Source organism: Sarcophilus harrisii, chromosome 1 (genome assembly GCF_902635505.1).
Source record: "Sarcophilus harrisii chromosome 1, mSarHar1.11, whole genome shotgun sequence".
NCBI lineage: Eukaryota > Metazoa > Chordata > Mammalia > Dasyuromorphia > Dasyuridae > Sarcophilus > Sarcophilus harrisii.
This window is the reverse complement of record NC_045426.1, coordinates 51,862,473-51,883,549: the sequence shown is the minus strand read 5'-3', so window position 1 is coordinate 51,883,549 and position 21,077 is coordinate 51,862,473. Positions and strand designations below refer to the sequence as shown.

Here is a 21,077-nt window from a genome sequence, read left to right as displayed (position 1 = left end):
GACCCGGACAGCGCTGGCCTGCTTAGGACACAGTCTCCCCCTGGGGCCTCCCAGTGGAGGCCAAGCAGGAGAGACATCTCTTTGTCTTCCAGGCCATCCCCGGGGCTTCTCCGTGGCCCGGCCGCCCCTTCTTTTCGTTGTCTCTATGTTTTACTGCTCGGAGTCTTGGGCAGCTAAATCCTGCCAGGGCCTAGACCCAAGACCGTGGGGGGGACAGCCTGGCCAGCAAGGCTTCTTGAGACCTCTGCCCGCCACATCGTCATTCAGAACGTTGCTTGGGGGTTAGCAGAGACCCCTTGGGACCACCTGATCTCTGACAATCCTCAGGTGGGACCCACAAATTACAAGTGTAAGAAGTGGATGAGGGGCGGGTTAGCGGGGCATATCGCAGTTCATTTGTTGGCGGGTTCATACCTGTTCCGGACTGCTTGGCCGGCCCTCGGGAGCTGGGGACGTGCTGGGCCTGGAGTCAGGAAGATGAGCTCAAAAATGGCCTCGTAATTGGGTCACCCTGGGCACGTTCCTGCTGCCTGCCTCAGTCTCCTCAGTGTTAAGTGGGAATACAAATAGCACCGATCTGTCTCCCAGGGAGAATGTGAGGGTCAAATGACAGCTGAAAAAGTGCCCAACAGATAACAGGTTAATAAATGCTTGTTCTCTTGGCTCCCCCCAGCCCTCCTTCCCTGAGTCCCTCCTGAAGGAGCCGGGTGGGACATTGGTCACCCCCTAATTCATGTCTTCTGCTTTCCTGTGGCTGGGACGTGGGCACAAGGGATGAGTGAGAATGGCACACTTGGGGCTGGGGCAGGGGCCTTTCCTGGAGCAGGCTGGCGTCTCGGGGCAGCTTCCTGAGGGGAGCAAACCAGCCCCCCAGACCTGTTCCCAAATCGGTCAGGAACATTCCCCTGGCTCATCACACAAAGGCTCCATCCTGTGACGGTCATTTGAAAACCTCTCAGGAGGAAACCTTGTCATATTTGCATCGCCCCAACCACTTTGCTAGGGCACACCCTGGCAGGGTGCCCCGGCTGGCACTGGGGCTGGCGCTTCCTGACCTGCTCTGTGTCCAGACAAAGCTAACCCTCGTGGCCAGCCTCATCAAGATTCATCCCGAGTCCCCTTTGGACAGAAATCTGGGCCCAGTGTCTCAGCCGTGTCTGGGCCTGGGAGCTTTCTGAGGCCGTTTTCCCTTCTCCCCTTCCGTGATCTTTTGTCTGTCTGCCCCCCCCCCCCCCCCCCCCGCTGCAGGGCACAGCCTGGGAGTGGGCCCACTGGTCTCCAACATCCATGTAGTCCACCCCAGAGCCATACATGAGAGTGAGGGGGGAGGCCCATCTCCAGGGTGTCTATTCCTTCTGCAGCGGCCATTTTAATCAAACCAGCTCCTTCAGAATGTGTGGGGCTGCAAATACAGAACCTGTAGCCGGAAGGGAATGGGGCAACTTTGGCAGAAGAGCCCCCACTGCCCCTAGAGAAGGTCAGGAGTGTGGAGATGCCGTCTGTGGCTTGGTAAGAGAGGGGCAGGGAGGGGGAGCTCGGAGTCTGGGGAGCCAAGTCCCCAAAGCCAGAAACCCCGAGAGCACAAGAGAGTCTGAGATCTGACTGCGCCAGGAAGAGCTACAAGTAGAAAATGTGTGCTTGGGCAGGAGAGGACCCTCAAGTTAATCGATGACACAAACACATAGTACTCTTACTGATCTTTTTAATCCCTGTTTTACTCATTCATATGGCTTTCATCACCCCGGATAGTATCCCCCTGCCTTTCCCACCGGCCCTTTTCTCCCCCATCCCATTCTGTGCCCCGTGCCAGGGTGAGCTGCTTCTCCAGACGCAGGGACAGGTGATGGAACAAGGGGAGGCGACCTCTGGGGAATCCTCTTAATGAGGGAGCCTGCCTGTGGGGCAAGAGATCCTGGCCTATCAAAGTGGCCCACCAGGCTCTGTCCCAGGTGGAAGGCCTTTCACAGTTGGTCCCCAGCCCCATCCCTTTCATTTCACCGACTAGGAAACAGAGACGAGACGACCTGCCTCAGAGCCCAGAGCTCATTGGTGGGGACTGTGCCAGGTAACGCCTGCAGGCTCCTCTCTGGCCCTCACCATCTCGCAGAGCAGGGCGAAGGTTTGGGGCAGCACCTATGGGCCCCGGCCCGCTGTTGGCAAGCTTGGAGCTGAGCCGAGCTCAAGATACTGGCAGAAATACTTTCCATCCCTGTGTTTGCCCTCCAAGGGCATGGTGGGTGCTGGGCCAGGCACCCCGGGGAAGTGGGGGGACGAGAAGGCCCTGGTGGAGAAAGTTATTGCTGTGCTTTGAGCCCAGAACCGGGTCTGAAGGGCTTCTGACGGAGAAGGCCCCTCAGGTTCTGGGTACCTTAAAGCCAAACCCTGGGGCCCCCAAACCCTGGGGGCCACAGAACTCGTGGCCCAAGAGAAGACAGGATGGGCTTCCCGGCCTCCCGGCCCCACTGATGGGCTTTCCCCACACCCAGGTATTCTATAAGGAACAGGAGCATGGTCCCTTCCCAAAGGGCATCATGGACACCCTCAGCTAAAGGAAGAACCAACCAGGAAGGTAGCAGGGACATTTTGGTTCCAGTGGGGAATGGCAGGAAGCCAGGTGGCGGCTGGGGGGGCGGGGCAGTCCCTGGTAGTCTGAATATCAAATGTTTGCCAAGGTTAGGAAAACTGGGAGCTTGGGACAGGGGTTCAAAGCACTACAGCATGGAAATTCCAAAGCAAATCAGCCCAGGACTGAGGGGAAAAGTAAGCAGAAAAAATGGAAACTGCCTGCTAGGGAGAGAATGGACGTGACCCATGAATCACAGCGCAGAATATACATGATGAGCAAGCGTTTGTCTACAAAACCCCATTTCCAAAGGAGAGTTACAGCTCCCAGAAGTCAGTGCAGCTTGGGCCCCGAGGTGAATCGGCTCCCAAACACCGGCTGGGTCTGGATGAGAAGCGGACCAGGAGGGGAGATGGCGGCCGGTCGCCCCGAGCCCGGGACCACCAGGAGTCTGCTCCTGCTTCAGATGGTGTCATCGTCGCTCATGTCCCAGATCTGCAAGGAGAAAACAGCAGCAAAGGCTTGGTGGGGGTGTTCCGATTTAATTCAACAAGCAACGGTTTCTTTACAGGAAAGTTGGCCAGAGCAGGTCCCAAAGGTGCAGGGTTTAGAAAAGGTGGGGTGCAAAATGAACCCAAAAGGGGGCCAAGAAGGTGGCTGGGGGGAGGGGGGAGTTAAACCGAGCACATTTTTTCTTATTGCTGCCATCCACGCATTCTCCATTCCAGCCAATGGGCCGCTACCTGTTTCCTGTACAGGATTTTCCATCTTTTGCCCTGAAAAATTGCTTCCTGGGTAACATCTGGAACACACTCTTTTCCTCCCCTCCCCCTCACAGAGCTGCAGCTCTGGAGCTCCCGTTTCCTCTGCCAGCCTTTCCTGACCAGTCCTTGGTGCTTTGTCCCTCTTGAAATTTTTTTATATTTCTGTTCATATTGTATCCTTTCCCCAACAGAAGAACTTTGTCCTTAAAGGCAAGGACAGTTTGGTTTTAGGTTCCGTATCCTGTCACCTACCACCCACTAGGAACTATTTAATAAAAGCTTGCTAAAGATAATTGTATAATATGTATGTATATATTGGATTTAACATATATTTCTACCTAGTTTGACATATATTGGATTACTTGCCATTTAGAGAAGGGCGGAAAATTGGAACAAAAGGTTTTTGCAAGGATTAATGTTGAAAAATTTTCCATGGATATGTTTTGAAAATAAAAAGCTTTTAAAAAATAAAAATAAAACAAAAACTTGCCAAATTTAGCAAGTTCCCAGCTAAAGAATCCTGGCCCCGTGAAAGGAACAATGTCTTGGGGTCAGAAGACCAGGGCTTTGAGTGCCCCATCCAAGCTCTGATACTCATGAGCTCTCTGGCCAAAGGGGAGTCATTTATTCTCTCTCAGCCTCAGTTTTCTCACCTATAAAGTGGAGATGATAATAAATTTTTTATCTACAGTTGGGAGGAAAAGTTCTTTTGTAAACTATAAAATCCTAGAAAAAGTGAAAGAAGACATCAAGAGGTTGGATATATTATTTATTATTATTACTATTAAATAGACCCAAGCAATGGCATAAAAAAGTCATCAATAATTTTCACTGAAGATAGCAATTATCCAATCTACAACTAAGAAATGAAACACAGATCTGTAAGCATTTGTATTAAAATTTTTTTGCTCTGTCAATAGTTACTATAATAAAAAAAATTAAAAAAAAAATTTTTTTTTTGCTCTAACATTAACAATAGAACTGCCCACATTTGGATTCACACATTTTAGTCCTTGAGGTGCTTCATGAGGAAATGGAAGGCAAAGCAGCTGCAGGTGACCAAGATCAGAAAAAGGAAATCCATGTTGAAGGTGACAAAATATTGAAAACATTAAGGGATCAGTTCTCAAGATAGCTGAAATCAGAGTAGATAATCAGTTGGGGGGAAAAAATCCGCAGAGGTTTTTACTATTGAACAAAGCCAATGGAGAGGACGTCAGTTAACTACTGACTCATGTGCTTAACTTTTTTATCTCTTTGGAATCTTTGAGAATTTCATGACTATACTTATTTCTAATGGGTTTTGCTTTTCTTGCCTTTTCACTGGATGGGGGAAGAAAAAGGGAGAGAGAGGAGGAAGGAAAGAGAGAATTTAAAACTATAAATCAAAGTGGATTTTTAAATAAAAGACTGCTCTAGACAAGTACTCAGGATATCTTTGAGAAGATATATAAGAAGGAAATAAGAAGGCTTTGACAAATGACATTTTACAGCAACCATATTTTCACAGTCATAACACTGAATAAAAGATGCAGAAAGCGTGCAATACCACTATTTGTTGTTGATCCGATGGTATAAAATGAAGCCTTCGTGTCTTTACTCCAGCAAAGGTCCTCCACTACATGTGTTAAGATCCTATAATGTTTCTTGATCACATGTGACTTTGCTCTACCATATTCTGAACATTGATGCACATCAACGTGCCTTGGTAAGTACGGTATACGACAGGGAGAAAATGATTGCCTCTTTGAGGAACGACATACAGGGCCTGATCTAAATAGAAGCACAATTCTTCATAGAGAGATCTCCAAAAGTGTTACAGATGACACTGTAACAAAGACATTACAGAGCTTCTTAAATCAAATACACATGGGGCAGTGGACAAAACACCACCCCTGAAGTCAGGAGGGCCTGAATTCAAATATGACCTCAGACACTTCCTAGCCGTGTGACCCTGGGCAAGTTGCTTAATCCCAGTTGCCTCAGCAAAAAACAAAAACAAAAACAAAACCAATCAAATGTATGCTTACAAGAGTTTGACCTAGCAATCTGTAGAGAGGGAAATAATAGCTAGGTGAGAAGGTGGCTCATGAAATGGGAATTTGGAACCATGGCAAACCAACTTCCCTGAGCCTCAGTTCCCTAAATCCATAATCTGTGAATGCTTAATGTCCAGACCATGGTAGAGAGATGAATACATAAGGCTCTCTGGGCTAGTCCATCATTACATATGTTTTGGAAACATGGCTCCGGAACACTGAACTGGGCTCAGAATGGAACAGGAGGGAGATTCAGCTGGATGGCATTTGGGAAAGTGCCTGGCACTTTCATGATCCTAAATTGTTCTTGGAATCAAAAATGCCATCTTTTCAATACCATTTCTCTTCTAGTAATGCTAAATGACTGCAGATTACAAAATATTACAGTTGCCAAAGAATCACAAATCACAAATTTCTGGAAGGGACACCTGGTTTGGCTGGGTGGCTCCTGCTCAGCCCCAGAAGCTGATGGCAGTCAAGGACTAGCTTTGAGCAAGATCAGGCCCCTGAGAAGTTATGCTGGTCCAGGGACAGCTGGAGAAGCCCCAGGGAAAGATCCCTCACAGCCCAGCACTTCTTCATCTTGTTTGTGTCACGGACCCCTTGGGCAATATGATGAAGCCTATGGATCCTTTCTCAAAATCCTGTTTTTAAAATTCATAATTGAGGGCAATATTAAATTTTAGTTAGTTTAGTGAGAATAAAATAGAATTTTCCCCATCCAAGTTCACAGATCTCCCTGAAATCCTTCCCCAGGCAGGATCTGTGGGTTACAGATTGAGACAATCTTGTCTAGAGCACTCCCAAACCAGCCTCCTCTCCTAGAGAAACTGTGGTTCTGAGAGAAGTTTTGGAGTTGGAGAGAGAAAGGGGAACTGCTAGATATGTCTTAAGCTCTTATCCAAATTATCAGAACAGTCCCCAAGAGACAGAAGAGGTCAATGAGAGTAACTGAATGTGAAAAACAACAAAGATCTGGGTGAGGAGGGCTGGGAAGCCCTAATTCACTATCTGGAAAGAGCTTTCTTTTCCCTCCCCCTTCCCTTTTCCTCTGTGCCTCCCCCACCCCACTGGATTATCTGAGAGGCCCTGGAAGCAGGAGATGCCCATTTACTTGGTGATGTCCTGTTTCCTGAATTCTAGAGAAGGACAGGCCCTTGCTGAGTCCCTAGGCCAAGCCCGTATCTTTTACAAGAGGAAACCACAGCTTGAATTTAGACAGAACTTCCAGGCAAAGGCAGCATGGGGAGGAGAAAGAACACCAGGTTGGGAGGCTGAAGGCTGGGGATCCATCCTTGGTTCTGTCACTCTCTTGCTGCTTGGCCTGGGAGCGGGTCATCCCTGTCAGTGGACGTCAGCTTCCACATCTGGGAATGAGATGGGTCGAGAATATGCCCTCTAAGGCCCTGCCAACTTGAGGAACCTGGCCTGAGCAGGGCCCACCAGCCCGCTCCAGCCTCCAGGCCTGAATCCTACAGGACAAGGAGTCAGGCCTCTGCCCTTTGAGGGGGAAGGACCCTGCCCAGAACTTTTCACTGGGATGTGCAATGCCTTCGCTCTGGGAAATTTGTTATTTGGACCTGGCCCTGTTGGAGCGCTGAACCTCCCTCCCTCACTGTGTCCCCAACTTTCTGGAGATCTGTTCACCAACTACGTATGCAGCTCTTCAGAATTCTGAGAATGGGTTGCAAAACAGCACTAACGTGAATGGAAAATATCGGAGGAACAGTTTGTTTATACACACATTTTCACCTTGCCCTGTGTAAGGGGCTGAGAGCCCGCCAAGGTAAATAGAAACACCCCGGCTGGTCTTCCAAATCTAGACTTAAATAAATAAGAATAAAGCAAATTTCTTTTCTTCAGTGGCTTCTTGCTTGACTCAAAGGCAAGAGGGCTTGGGCACCTCCCACTGTTCTGGGGTTTTGTTATTTTGTTTTTTAACTGGATGTGTCCCAGCCAAAAAGACGGGATACTTGTCATTTCTGTTGTAATAACTTATTTGGAAATTTTCTGGGGAGAGAGCTGAGGGTCTAGTAGGATGATGAGTTGGGCTGCAATTTCAGCTCTGCCTTGTGGCCTTCTCTCTTGGCCTCTGTATCCATAGGGATCAAATGGAGGGGCTGGCTTACATTCTGGGGCTCTGAGCTTCTTCATTTCATCTAGCCGAAAGGCGATGCTGCTACCCTTTCCCATCTCAGCTTTTACTACAGCCTGGCTCAAACTGGGAAGAGGTTCCTCCCTCCTCATTGCCAATGCTGCTGATTGAAGTCTGTCCTTGTCTCAGACATCACCTCCTCCACGGACTTGTCACTCAGAGTTCTTATAGAATTCTGTCTTTGTCCCTATTACAGAGAATGTAATTATCTCTGCACTTGCTCTCTCTTTTAGTCTGAAAGTTTCATGATCACAATTGCTATTATTATAAACATGGCTAGCCACCTGTATATTACCAATTGTTATTATGACCATAGTTCACTGTCTATAAGTTACTAATTGTTATTATAACTATAGCTAGCCATCTGTCACTAGTTGCTATTATATCCATAGCTAGCCATTTGTATATTAATAATTGTTGTTATAACCATACTTAGCCATTTTATATTACTAAATGTTATTATAACCATGGCTGGCCATCTGTACTTTACTAATTGTTATTATAACTATAACTAGCTGTCTGTATGTTACTAGTTCTTATTACACTGATAGCTAGCCATCTGCATATTAATAATTGTAATTTTTTATATTATTATTATTATATTATTTTTATATTATTAATTGTTATTATAACCATGGCTAGCTATCTGCATGTTACTAGTTGTTATTATAACCATAGCTAAACATCAGTATGTTAATAATTTTTATACCCAAAGCTAGCCATCTGTACATTACTAATTGTTATTATTAGACCCATAGCTAGCTGTTGATATGTTAATGTTACAAAATATTCTTATTTAAACTTTATTATTATCTATCAATTGTTTTAGCTTTATTAACTATATTAACTTTATAATCTCATTTTATCCTCACAACAATCCTATAGAGTAAGTGCTATTACTATCTCCATTTTGTAGATGAGGAGATTTGTTTAGGGTTATGCATTTAGTAAGTATCTGAGACAGGATCCGAACGCAGATCTTCCTGGCCCCAGGTCCAGCACTCCATCCACCGTACCCCGCTCACAGTCTGAGTCAGTTAAGGGCTGGGTTATTTTTTCATTGCTGTAGCATAATGCTTAACAGGTACTTTTTTAAAATTGGGAAAACTGACTCGCTCAAGGCCTCAGAGTTAGGATTCAAAGCCAAGTCTCCTGACTAACTTGAGTGCTCCTCCCATTGCACCTGAAAGAGCCTTTGGGTCTCTCGGAGGTACTTTGGGTACCTGGCAGGTACAGTGTGGCTGGCGGGCAGGACCTGAAGAATCTCCATCCCTGTGGCTCTGGTCGGCCCACCCTGCCTGGAGGGCAAGATGGGTCACTGTCCAGGCAGCTGCAGCTGTGTCAGGGCTGGCGCAGGCTGTTCATGAGGTGAGGGTCCATGTGAAATGGGAGACTCCACTAGGGTTTTGGGCTGACGCCTCAGGGACGGGCTGATACTGCATCGGGCTCAGGGGGAACAGTCCTGGGAGGCATGTGAGCAAGGTGGGTGCAGCTTGCGGGGCTGGGGCTGAACCTTACACCCCACCATGCTTCTCTCTCAGGAACCCTGTGGGAACTGCCTCACACCTCAAACACAGCCAGAGGGAGGGAGAGGAAGGGAGCGAGCGTATGGGATGTGACTCACAGGATACCCAGAAGGAAGGTCTCTGCCCAGAACTGACCTGTCACTGATGCCCCAAACCCTCCCATTACCTACGTAGGGCACAGCCCTCGGCTTAGGTTTCCAGGGTGTCTATCCTGTGAGATTGTAGATGAAAGGGATCTAGGTTGTGTCTCCTCCACGAGGCATGTTCTAGCCCAGCACAATGCTGTCTACATGGCAGCTGCTTAATTCATTTTAAAAAATTCAGTTGAATCAAGTCCTTCCTTTGTTGGGCACTTTCCTGTCCTCCCCTGGCTCCTGTTTTGAAACATGAATACCCCAAGAATAGTAATGGTGACCTCCAGAGTTAGAAGAGTCTCGATTTATCATATAAGACACTACTTCTCATTTTACAGAGAACTGAGACTTGGAGAGGGAATGGGAAAGCGGCATAGTTGGTTCATGGGAGGCCCAGGAAGACAGAGGCTCCCTGCTATGGGTTAGTCAGCCCCTAATGAAGATGAGAGGAGAGGAGAGGAGCGCCAGCAAAAGCAAGCTGGCCATTGGCTGAAGCAATGCCAAGGTGTAGGAGGGGACGTGGAGTCAGAACAAACCCTGTCGTTCTCGGTCAGGAGAGGGTCGGCCCTGGGGTCAGTGGGAGCCCTGGTCAGCTCAGCCTCTCAGGGCTCTCTCCTAGCTGAGGAGCCATGTGGCCTGAGCTGGGGCGGCCCCGTCTCTGTGCTTTCTCCACTAAGACCTGGGGCTAACGAGCCGGGACGCCTTCATCTCTTGGGGGATGCCCACGGTCTCTAGGTTCAGGTAAGACAATAAGCGCTTTCCAAACATCGAAGTGCCCGCAAAACTCTGTTTTGTTGTACGTGGCACTCGGTGGTTAGGGCAGAGACCCGGACTAGTTTATGGCTTGGCAGGCTGGAGTTCGGTCCTTGTTGGGCCCATCTACCATGAGCGCATTTGGGCCCTCCAGTGGTAGCCCAAGGGAGAGCTCCTGGCTCAGCCCGGCATGGGACAATACTGAGATCCCCTTCATGAGGGACGGAGGGGCGGGCTGGGAATCCAGGGAACTGCTGCCTGGTGAGACTGAGCGGGGTGATGTCCACTGATAAGAAACACTGTCTACACCGGGAGAGTTCAGAGGGGGAAGCCATACTAGTGGCTAGCAGAGCTGGCCCTGGGGCAAATACTGAAGCAGTTTGTTCTGCTTGATGGAAGGATCTGGAGCCAGGCTGCCTGGGGGCTAGTGCTAGCCCTGCCCCAAGCTGGCTGACCTTAGCACAGTCACTCCTACTATCAGGGCCGAAGCACCATTCGAAAATAAAGGCCTTCCCAGCTGCAGTGTTTCTTTAAAGACATCCTCCAGTCTTCCTTCCTGGGAACTCCTTTTGGCACCTTCACCCCTTCTTCTCAGGTGCTGCTGGGAATCCTCCTCCCCTGACATCTCATCCCTCCTCCCTTCTAAATCAAAATCCTCATGCCCTGAACCATCCCCTAAGTGGCCGGGGGATGACGGTCTGATGCTTGCCATTACACTCACACCCAGAGTGGAAAACTACTTCCTGCCCCACTGAGAGAAGGAGCAGCCGGAGTCGGACGCCGAGTGTCCCAGAACACTTCTCCACTGCAGCTGCCACCCTGCAGGGCAGGAAGGCCAGTGGGAGACGCCTCTGCAGGCGGCACTTCCAGTCAGGAGCCCAGCCTGCTTCCTGACAGCAGAGGCAGCTGCTCAAGGTGGGGGGAGAACTTCCCTTACCATCATCCAAAACACAGCTGAACTTTGGGACAGTGAGAGAGGAGGAAGGGCACGGCACTCTCCAGGGAGGGAGATCACTAAGGGGTGACCGAGCCCGTCGATGGAAGGACCGACCGCATTTCGACCTGGCTTGGGTTTGCTCAGTGAAAGTGCTAGCTTTTCCTCATGGCCTCCCTCCAAAAGGGTCCTCACATTCTGGGAGAAGCGACCAGGGATCAGTCTCCAAAATCAGTCTCCAAAGCAGCTCCGGTTAATCTCTCCCATCCTTCACCAGGGGCCAAACCAAGCCCTAGCTCCTGCAAGAGACCATTCTTACCTTCTAGACCTTCCTTATCCCATAGGCCTTTGAATTCTTATAGCACTTCCTGTCAGAAACTCACAATTTAACCCCTAATTACAGACTCTTGCATTGTTTGCTGTTGGCACATTCAACAAACTTTTAATAAACACTTACTTAGCATTTACCAGAGAAAGCACTGTGCTGGGCTCTGGGAATACAGATTACCAAAAGGAGGCAGGCCCGGTCCTACTTCTCTTGGGCCCTGCCCAGGACTTCCTAGTGTGGAGGGCACAGTAGGTACCCAAGAAGTGCCCATTTATGAACATTTCGACATCATCTGAAGTGATTCTGAAAGAGCCTGCCCCATCAGTCCCTGGACAAGCTTCTGCCTTTCACTGGCAGGGACAAGGAAGTCAGGCCAGCCCGAGGAGTCTCAGTTTGTCACGTGACTGCCCCAATGGTTTTCCTCCACGTTCACCTGCACCCCAGACAAGCAAACAGAACCTTATTTCTTCCCTAAAGGCCAAGTGCCTGAGAATGAGTGCTGGCCGGGTGCATGGGGGATTAGAGGGAGTATGAGAAGGAAAGGACATTTTATCCCTTATGGGGATCTTACTATTCTACCTGGGGATCTAGATAGCACAGAGAATCATGGCTTCATAGAAGTTTAGCCCTAGTGGGGAACTTTAAAAATCTCCTCAATTAGCAGTTCTTTAACTTTTTGGTCTAAAGATCTCTTTATACTCTTAAAAATTACTGAGAAGCTCAATGAGTTTTTATTTATGCATATTATTATCTGTTGACATCAATCATATTAGAAATTAATACTGATTTTTAAAAATTATCAATGCAGGGCAGCTACTTGGTATACTAGAGAGAGCACCAGCCCTGAAGTCAAGAGGATCTGAGTTCAAATTTGGCCTCAGACACTTAATTCCTAGCTGCGTGACCCTGGTAAGACACTTTAGTCCCAAATGCCTCAGCAAAAAAAAAATAAAATAAAAAAATAAAAAATCAATTCATTAAAATAATTATTTTAATGCATTAATAATAATAATAAGCCCAGTACATGCTAAAATAAAAAAAAATCTTTGAAAATAACTATATTTTTTAAAAAACAGTAAGAAGAGTGGCCTTTTAAACTTTTATATATTTTTGTAAATCTAATGTGTGGATTAATAGAAGACAGCAGGCTTTTCCTATCTGTTTCCACATTTAATGTGTTGTGATATGTTGTTTTGGTAACTCTAGGAAGACAATATATATGTGATATTCTATGCATATCTAAGTGATATACAGTTGGAAAAGGGGGAAGTATTTTAACAGGCAAATAAAAGTCTTAGTATTATTAGGAAAATAGTTTTAGCCTTATAGGCCTCCTGAAAGGTTCTCAAAGATCTCAAGAGGTCCATGTACCACCCTGAAAAAACTGTTAACTTAAATGAAAAATTAGGGGAGGAAATGCTATATATAATCAACTGTTAGATTGCGTGCAACACACTTTGAATACTGGAGACATTCCCAGAAGAGCACTTTGGGACTGGGAAAATGAGACTTTGTGATGGAAGTGGATCTTGGCTTAGGCCTTCAAGACTGGGCAAAATCTGCACCGAACTGGTAAGAGGTCAAGAAAAAGGCACAAAGATGAGATAACACAGAATTATGAGAACCTATTGGGAATGACTGAAGGGTCCATGCTAAGGACTAGTGATATACAGAGGAATTGTGAAAACTATTTGAAAACCTGGGGAAAACACCAACCAGAGAAACCCCCTTGCAGGCATTCTGATTCATAAGGCCGTGGGGGATCACACCGTGCTGATGGGCAGAAACAGTAGTATTCTGGTCAGATCCCAGACTAAACACAAATCCCAGACAGAAGATGGAAGGAGCCCCTAATCCAACTCCTGGACAGACCTAAATCCCAAAGAGAGGGAAAATCATGAGGGAAAAAAAAAAAAAAAACTGAACAAGTCAATGACCACTTTGTGGGATCTCAAAGTTGGTTGGGAGAGGAGGACACTAGTTTTTGCCCCAAAATGATACTTATCCACCATGAGAGCACTGACTAAAGGAAAGCAAAGAGAGGAAATTCACAGCTGTCTTTCCTTGAGACTGTAAGTGAAAAGAGGTCAGTATGGAGATGTACTCTCGCACACAGAGCGCACACAAGGACTCTCTACCCGGAAGCCAGGGACCGAAAGGTGACAGATGTCCCTAGGGTCCCTCACCCACAGGTGAGGATGGCCTTTGTCATGCAGAAGGTGAGTGGTTGAAGGGTGATGAAAGTTTCACCCAACAATGTCCACAAAACATCTACTAAGTGCAAGGCTCAGTGTGCGAGGAGCCAGGGAAGATACCAAGGGTAAATGGTTCATGCCCACAGACTTGAGAGGCCGGCTTGGGCCTTGGGAGGACAGACTAACAAACTTGGGATTCAGAACCTGGACTTGAATTTGGGTGCTGCCATCCATCTAGCAGTGGGCATGCCCTATCAATGAGAATGATCCCCACCCTCCCGCCCTCCCTCTTTCCCTCCCTCCCTCCTAGAGTTGTTGTGGAACAGGCACTCTGCATTTTAAGGACTCTGTATGTTTGTTGTAGACACTGAGCAACCGAATCAGGGATTTTCCCCTAAAGCCACGGCAAAGCCTCCTTGAGAACAGGGTGCCAGCCTTGGGTGGCAGTGGTAGGCAGGCACATGAAGCATGGCTAGACACGGGCAGAAGTGGGGAAATATCTGGGTCACCTGACTACAGGCATTTGGAAAAGGGCTGCAGAGATGCTCCAACCAAGGGAGAACTCGAGGTGGGCTCTTTTCCTGTTTTCCCCCAGTCCCCACCACTGGCTCCCGTGACTTACCAGTGGGGGGCCTTGGCTGGTTTGAGAATACTCAGGACTACTTCTGTCAAGTGTGGCTCGGTATCAATAACAGGATAAAAGCTAGTAAGACGGTCTTTTTTGCCAGCCCCCGAGAAAGGGAGGGGGACAAGTGTCCCAGAGGATGGGAGTGGCAAAATCTAGATTGTGGACTCTAGTTAGCTGGGCTGGTCCTCCACTCTGCTTGCCATTGATAACAGAGCTGGCCCTGGGGAGATCTGGAGTTTCCTGTGTTATCCTGGACTTCCCATTAGCAAAGAGTTAGAGACCATAACCTCCTCCTGCCACTCCCCTCTTCCCCTGGTGAAACAACTGCAAAAACAGGATATGAGGCCCTAGTCTCTCATCAGGTCCCACAGTTTCCCAAAGACACCTGATCAGGGATTAAACCTGGGAAACTGGATTGGTGCTTTGAGCTTCCTTTTATCCTCAAGCACACCTGGGATAATGCACTTGCGATACAGGGCCTGATAATAAGGGGGGAGGTCCCAACAGAGGCCAAGAATGATCCAGCTGTCAGAGCCCATAGTTCTCAAGCTCCAAGCCCATTATCTGAGTACACCTGCTATCATTCAGGTCTTACTTCATGCTTCACTGAAATTTGGGGGTACTAAAATTTGGTGGTTCTTAAATTTCAAATGCAAAGCAATTCTATTCTGGAGCACAGGGTCATACTCATTTCTCCCCACTTTAATTGACAGTATTACTTTTCTGCATAACAGGAAGGGATGCAACAATGTGTGTTTCTGGGGCAGTTCCCCCAGCCAGAGAAGAGTTACTGAAAATTTTTCTATTAGGATGACAATCAGTGGTTTTCTTCTTTTCACTGCAACTATGGCCTGCCTTCATTACCCTCACCCTTAGAATAATAGAAGTTATTATTATGGTTAATCTGTAGCAGCTTTCACACTTCTGGGCTGTCTCATCATAGAAAGAATCCTCTTAAATGCCCTAAATTTATATGGATTTTGTAGAATTAAGATGGAACAATTAAAGGGGACAGGAGAATCCCATTTTTGCCATTAACTCTCCACATTATTTTGGCAAGTCAGTTCCCTTTTCTAGGTCTCACTGTGCTTATCTGCAAAACAGGAAGTGCAGGAAAAGTAAAACGAGATGGTGGAAGACACTGTGGCTTATGGGGAAGAATACTGGGTGTGAGTCTGGGGGAACTCTGTTCACAGCGTGGCTCTGCTGGGTCTCACCAGCTGGTTGGTCTTGGCCATCTGTGATCTATATTTATTCTAATGTATATGATTAGATGGTTTTTAAGGTCCCACTCTTCTATGGCATTAGAACTGTTATCTGACACTAGAGAGTATAGGAATAAATGGACTTTTCCTTAAAATGGTCAGTAGCGTCTGTCTATTTAAAATTGTCAGTAAGTGTCATATGTAATGAGGATAAACTGGAATCATTCCCAATAAAATAAGGAATGAAACAAGGTTGCCCACTATCACTGTTACTATTCAATATTATATTAGAAATGCTAGCTTCGGCAATAAGAGAGATGAAAAAAAGATGAAAGGAATTAGAGTAGGTAATGAGGAAACCAAATTATTTTCTGATATGATGGTATACTTAAAGAACCCCCAAGATTCTACTAAAAAGCTATTAGAAATAATTCACAATTTTAGCAAAGTTGCAGGATACAAAATAAATCCACATAAATCATCAGCATTTATATACATCACCAACAAAATCCAACAGCAAGAGAGACAAAGAGAAATTCCATTTAAAATAACTGTCGATAGTATCTAAGTGCCAAGGGAAAGTCAGGAATTATCTGAGCAAAATTACAAAACACTTTCCACACAAATAAAGTCAAATCTAAACAATTGGAAAAATATCAAGTACTCTTGGATAAGTTGAGCAAATATAATAAAAATGTCAATATTCCCTAAACTAATCTACTTATTTAAGTGCTATATCAATCAGACTCCCAAAAAACTAGTTTAATGACCTAGAAAAAATAACAACAAAATTCATCTGGAAGAACAAAAGGTCAAGACTTCCAAGGGAACTAATTAAAAAAAAAAAAATCAAATGAAGGTGGCCTCCTTGTACCAGATCTAAAACTATATTATAAAAGCAGCGATCACCAAAACCACTTGGTATTGGCTAAGAAATAGATGAGTTGATTAGTGGAATAGGTTAGGTTCACAGGACAGTCAATACTGTAACAATCTAGTGTTTGTCAAATCCAAAGACCCCAGTTTTGGGGATAAGAACTCACTGTTTGACAAAAACTGCTGGGAAAACTGGAAATCAGTATAGCAGAAATTAGGCATTGACCCATACTTAACACTGTACACCAAGATAAGGTCAAAATGGATTCATGATCTAGGCATAAAGAATGAGATTATAAATAAATTGTTAGAACATAGGATAGTTTACCTCTCAGATCTGTGGAGGAGGAAGGAATTGGTGACCAAAGAAGAACTAGAGGTCATTATTCATCACAAAATAGAAAATTCTGATTATATCAAGTAAAAAGTTTTTATACAAACAAAACTAATGCAGACAATATTAGAAGGGAAGCAATAAACTGGGAAAACATTTTTATAGTCAAAAATTCTGTTAAAGGCCTCATTTCCAAAATATTTAGATAACTGACTCTTATAAGAAATCAAGCCATTCTCCAATTGATAAATGGTCAAAGGATATGAACAGACAATTTTCAGTTGAAGAAATTGAAACTATTTTTACTCGTATGAAAAGACGTTCCAAATCATTATCAATCAGAGAAAATGCAAATTAAGACAACTCTGAGATACCACTATACACCTCTCAGACTGGCTAGAATGACAGGAAAGGATAATGACGAATGTTGGAGGGGATGTAGGAAAACAGGGACACTAATACATTGTTGGTGGAACTCTGAATACATCCAACCATTTTGGAGAGCAATTTGGAACTATGCTCAAAAAGTTACCAAACTGTGCATACCCTTTGATCTAGTAGTGCTACTACTGGACTTATATCCCAAAGAGATCTTAAAGAAGGGAAAGGGACCTGTATGTGCCAAAATGTTTGTGGCAGCCCTTTTTGTAGTGGCAAGAAACTGGAAAATAAATGGATGCCCATTAAGTGGAGAATGGCTGAATAAATTGTGGTATAAGAATGTTATGGAATATTATTGTTCTGTAAGAAACGACCAACAGGATGAATACAGAGAGGCTTGGAGAAACTTAAATGAACTGATGCTAAGTTACATTAGCAGAACCAGGAGATCATTAAATACTTCAACAACAACACTATATGATGATCAATCCTGATGGTTGTGGCTATCTTCAATAATGAGAGGATCCAAATCAGTTCCAATTGCTCAGTAATGGAGAACCAGCTACACCCAATGAAAGAACTACGGGAAATGAGTTTGGACTACAACATAGCATTTCCATTCCTTCTGTTATTGTCTGCTTGCATTTTTGTTTTCCTTCTCAGGTTATTTTTACCTTACTTCTAAATTTGATTTTTCTTGTGCAGCAAGATAACTGTATAAATGTGTATACATATATTGTATTTAACATATACTTTAACATATATAACATGTATTGGACTACCTGCCATCTAGTGGAGGGGGGTGGGGAGAAGGAGGGGAAATTTTGGAACAGAAGGTTTTGCAAAGGTCAGTGCTGAAAAATTATCCATGCATATGTCTTGTAAATAAAAAGCTTAAAAAAAAAAACTGTTTTCTGGTGCATCCTATGTGAAAGCTCCTGTATTTTTGCTGGATGTAAATTTTAAACCCAAGCAAATAAAAATCAAGGAGAGACACCATTCTTGCTAGGGGTCTAGAGAGAAAACACTTGTCCTAAAAGGATCATGAGGACTATACCTGAATGGGACCTTGGAGACCCTTGGAGACTGTCAGGGACAGTCAAATGATTTGTCTGTGGATACTTGGTAATAGAGCTAGAATTCAGATGCAGGCTTCTAAGGATTCAGATTCAGACCTCCTCTACTGCTTCTGGGCCATTCTGGGCCACAGGGAGGGTCTCTGATGAGTGAGGCTCAACAAGCTGAATGGGAATCAAATATCCAGAGCTAAAGCCTCTCAGTGTTGGATGAATATTCATGAGGGTTCCCTCTGTCCCCTAGGAATCATGTCATTGCCTTAGAATATGTGGAGTGACACACACTGATTTTAACCCATTTTCCTCTGCACCTATTTCCAAATAGATTTCTTTCATTATAAAACCCTTTCTCCTAAATAAATTAAACAAAAAAACTTGCTCTTAAATGAACAGAATCAACTTTGATAATGGAAGAAAAGAAGAGGAATAATTTAAATCCACCCATGATCTAATTATCCCATTTTAGTTGATAGTTTCTGATCAGCAATTAATAAACTTTTCTCTCTGAACTGCTAATGGAACAAACATGACTGATGAATGTTTTGCCTTTTGTTATTTCTTTGCAGAAGTGGCTAAAAAGCCTGAATGGACCACAATGTAAAAAGCAGGAGGTAGAGAAGCAAAGGATGGCTAAACCCTTTTATCTCATGCCTTTCCATGTTCTATCATCCTCATTCTCTCACAATCTGTAATTTCTCCCTAATTACTAGGTCTTTCCCTGCTACCTAAAAACACATCCAATTCATAAACAATCCTTTCTATATCTTACCATTTCTTTTTCTTAAAGAAATTATTTCATTAAATATTCCCCCAATCACACGTAACAATTTTTTAACAATCATTTAAAAATTTTTGAATTCCAAATTATTTCCCTTCTTCTTGCCCCACCTCCTTCCTTGAGAAGGCAAGCACTTTCATTTGGACTATACATATGAAATGATGTCAAATATATTTCCATATTATCCATGTTGCAAAAGAAAAGGCAAACAAAATAAAATAATAAAAGTTAAGAAAAAAATTTTAAATTATACTTCAATCTGCATTGAAATTCACCAGTTCTCTCTCTGGAAGTTTTCATCATAGACCCTTTGGAATTGGTTTGAATTACTATCTTGATCAAAGTAGCTAAATCTTTATGTAGTTAATGATTCTTAAAATATTTCTGTTAATTTCCCCCAGCTTTGCTCATTTTACTTTATGAGTTTGTATAAGTGTTTCCAGTTATTTTTGAAACCATCCTTTTGATATTTCTCATAGCACAATACTATTCTATCACAATCAAATACCACAACTTGTTCACCCATTTCCCAATTGATAGGCTTCCCCTTGATTTCCAATTCCTTACCAACACAAAAAGAGCTGCTTGCAATAAATATTTTTGTACAAAGAGGTCCTTTTCACTTTTCAATGACCTCTTTGAGATACAGACCAATTGCTTAAAGGGTATGCAGTTTTATAGCCCTTTGGGCATAGTTCCAAATTGTTCTCTACAATGATTAGATCAATTCACAACTCTACCAACATTATTTTAGTGCCCCAATTTTTCCATATTCCCTCCAACATTTATCATTTTCTTATTCTATCATATTAACCAATCCTATATGTATGAAGTAGTACTTCAGGGTTATTTTAATTTGCATTTTTCAAATCTTTAGTGATTTAGTTAAAGTATATGACTTCATAGCTTTTCTTTTTCTGAAAACTCTTCCTATACTTTCACCATTTATCAACTGAGGAAATGGCTCTTATTTTTTATAAATCTGGCTCAGTTTTCTATATATTTGAGAAATAAAGCCTTTATCAGGGAAACTTGTTGCAACCCCTCGCCCCCTTTCCTGTTTTCCTTCTAATTTTGGCTTCCTTAATTTTGCTTCGAAAAAGCTTTTTAATTCCATATAATCAAAATGAATTATTTCTGTAATCTCCTCTATCTCTTGTTTGATCATAAACTCTTCACTTATTCATAGATCTGACATAAACATTTTTCCATGTTCCTCTAATTTATTTATCACGTTATGCTTTATGTCTAAATCATTTATTCATTTTGACCTTATTTCAGTATATGGTGTGAAATATTGATATTTGCATAGTTTCTGCTGAATTGTTTTCTAGTTTTCCCATCAGTTTTTGTCAAATAAGTGAGTTCCTACCTCCAACATTTAAATCTTTGGATTTATGAAACAATAGGTTCCTATGGCAATTTACTACTGTGTATTGTGTACCTAATCTATTCCACTGATCCACCTCTCTATTTTTTAGCCAGTTGCAGATTTTTTGGGTGATTACCACTTTGTAATATAGTTTGAAAGTGGGATTGCTAGGCGATATTCCTTAACTTTTTTTCATTGATTGCCTTGATATTCTTGACCTTTTGTACTTCCAGATGAATTTTGTCACTATTTTTTCAACTGCTATAAAATAACGCTTTGGTGGTTTAATTGGTATGGCACTGAGTAAATAAGTTGACTTAGGTAGAGTTATCATTTTTATTATATTGGCTCAGCCTATTGATAAGCAATTAATATTTCTCCAATTGTTTAGATATGTACTTATTTGTGTGAAAAACATTTTTTAATTGTGTTCATATAATCCCTAGGTTTATTTTGGCAGTAGACTCCCTAGTATTTTATATTATCTACAGTTATTTTAAATGGATTGTCTCTATCTGTTGCTGCTAGATTTTACTGGTAATATATATAGAAATGCTGATGATTTATGTGTATTTATTTTATATCTTGCAATTATGGTGAAGCTGTTATTTGCTTCAACTAGTTTTTAGTTGATTTTCTAAGGTTCTTGAAGTATATCACCATATCATCTACAAATTATATTACTACAGTTAGCATTTCTAGGACAATAATGAGTAATAGTGTTGGCAATGAAAAACCTTCCTTCACTCTTAAATTTATTAGGAAGGATTCAAGTTTATCCTCATTATAAATAATTCTCGCCCTTGATTTTAGATAGAGGCTGCTTAATATTTTAAGAAAGACTCTCTTAATTCCTATGCTGTTTAGTGATTTTAATAGGAATAAGTAATGCATTTTGTCAAAGGCTTTCTTCTGCATCTAATGATAAAATCATGTGATTTCTGTTGGTTTTGTTATTGCTATAGTCACCTATGCTGATAGTTATCCTAATACTGAACCAATCTATATTCCTGGTATAAATCCCACTTAGTCATAG

At 43.6% G+C, this 21,077-nt stretch overlaps 1 protein-coding gene across 3 annotated transcripts in view; it reads right to left on the bottom strand.

The window, feature by feature from the left end:
- Nucleotides 1-1,685: 1,685 nt before the first annotated feature.
- Nucleotides 1,686-21,077, bottom strand: part of ATG7 (autophagy related 7) — a 257,079-nt gene continuing 237,687 nt past the window's right edge. For all 3 annotated transcript variants that reach the window (XM_012543600.3, XM_031955275.1, XM_023498187.2), the window contains exon 19: nucleotides 1,686-3,058. In XM_012543600.3, coding sequence (XP_012399054.1) covers nucleotides 3,026-3,058 — 33 coding nt within the window. In that variant the 3' untranslated portion in view covers nucleotides 1,686-3,025. The remainder of the gene's footprint in view (nucleotides 3,059-21,077) is intronic.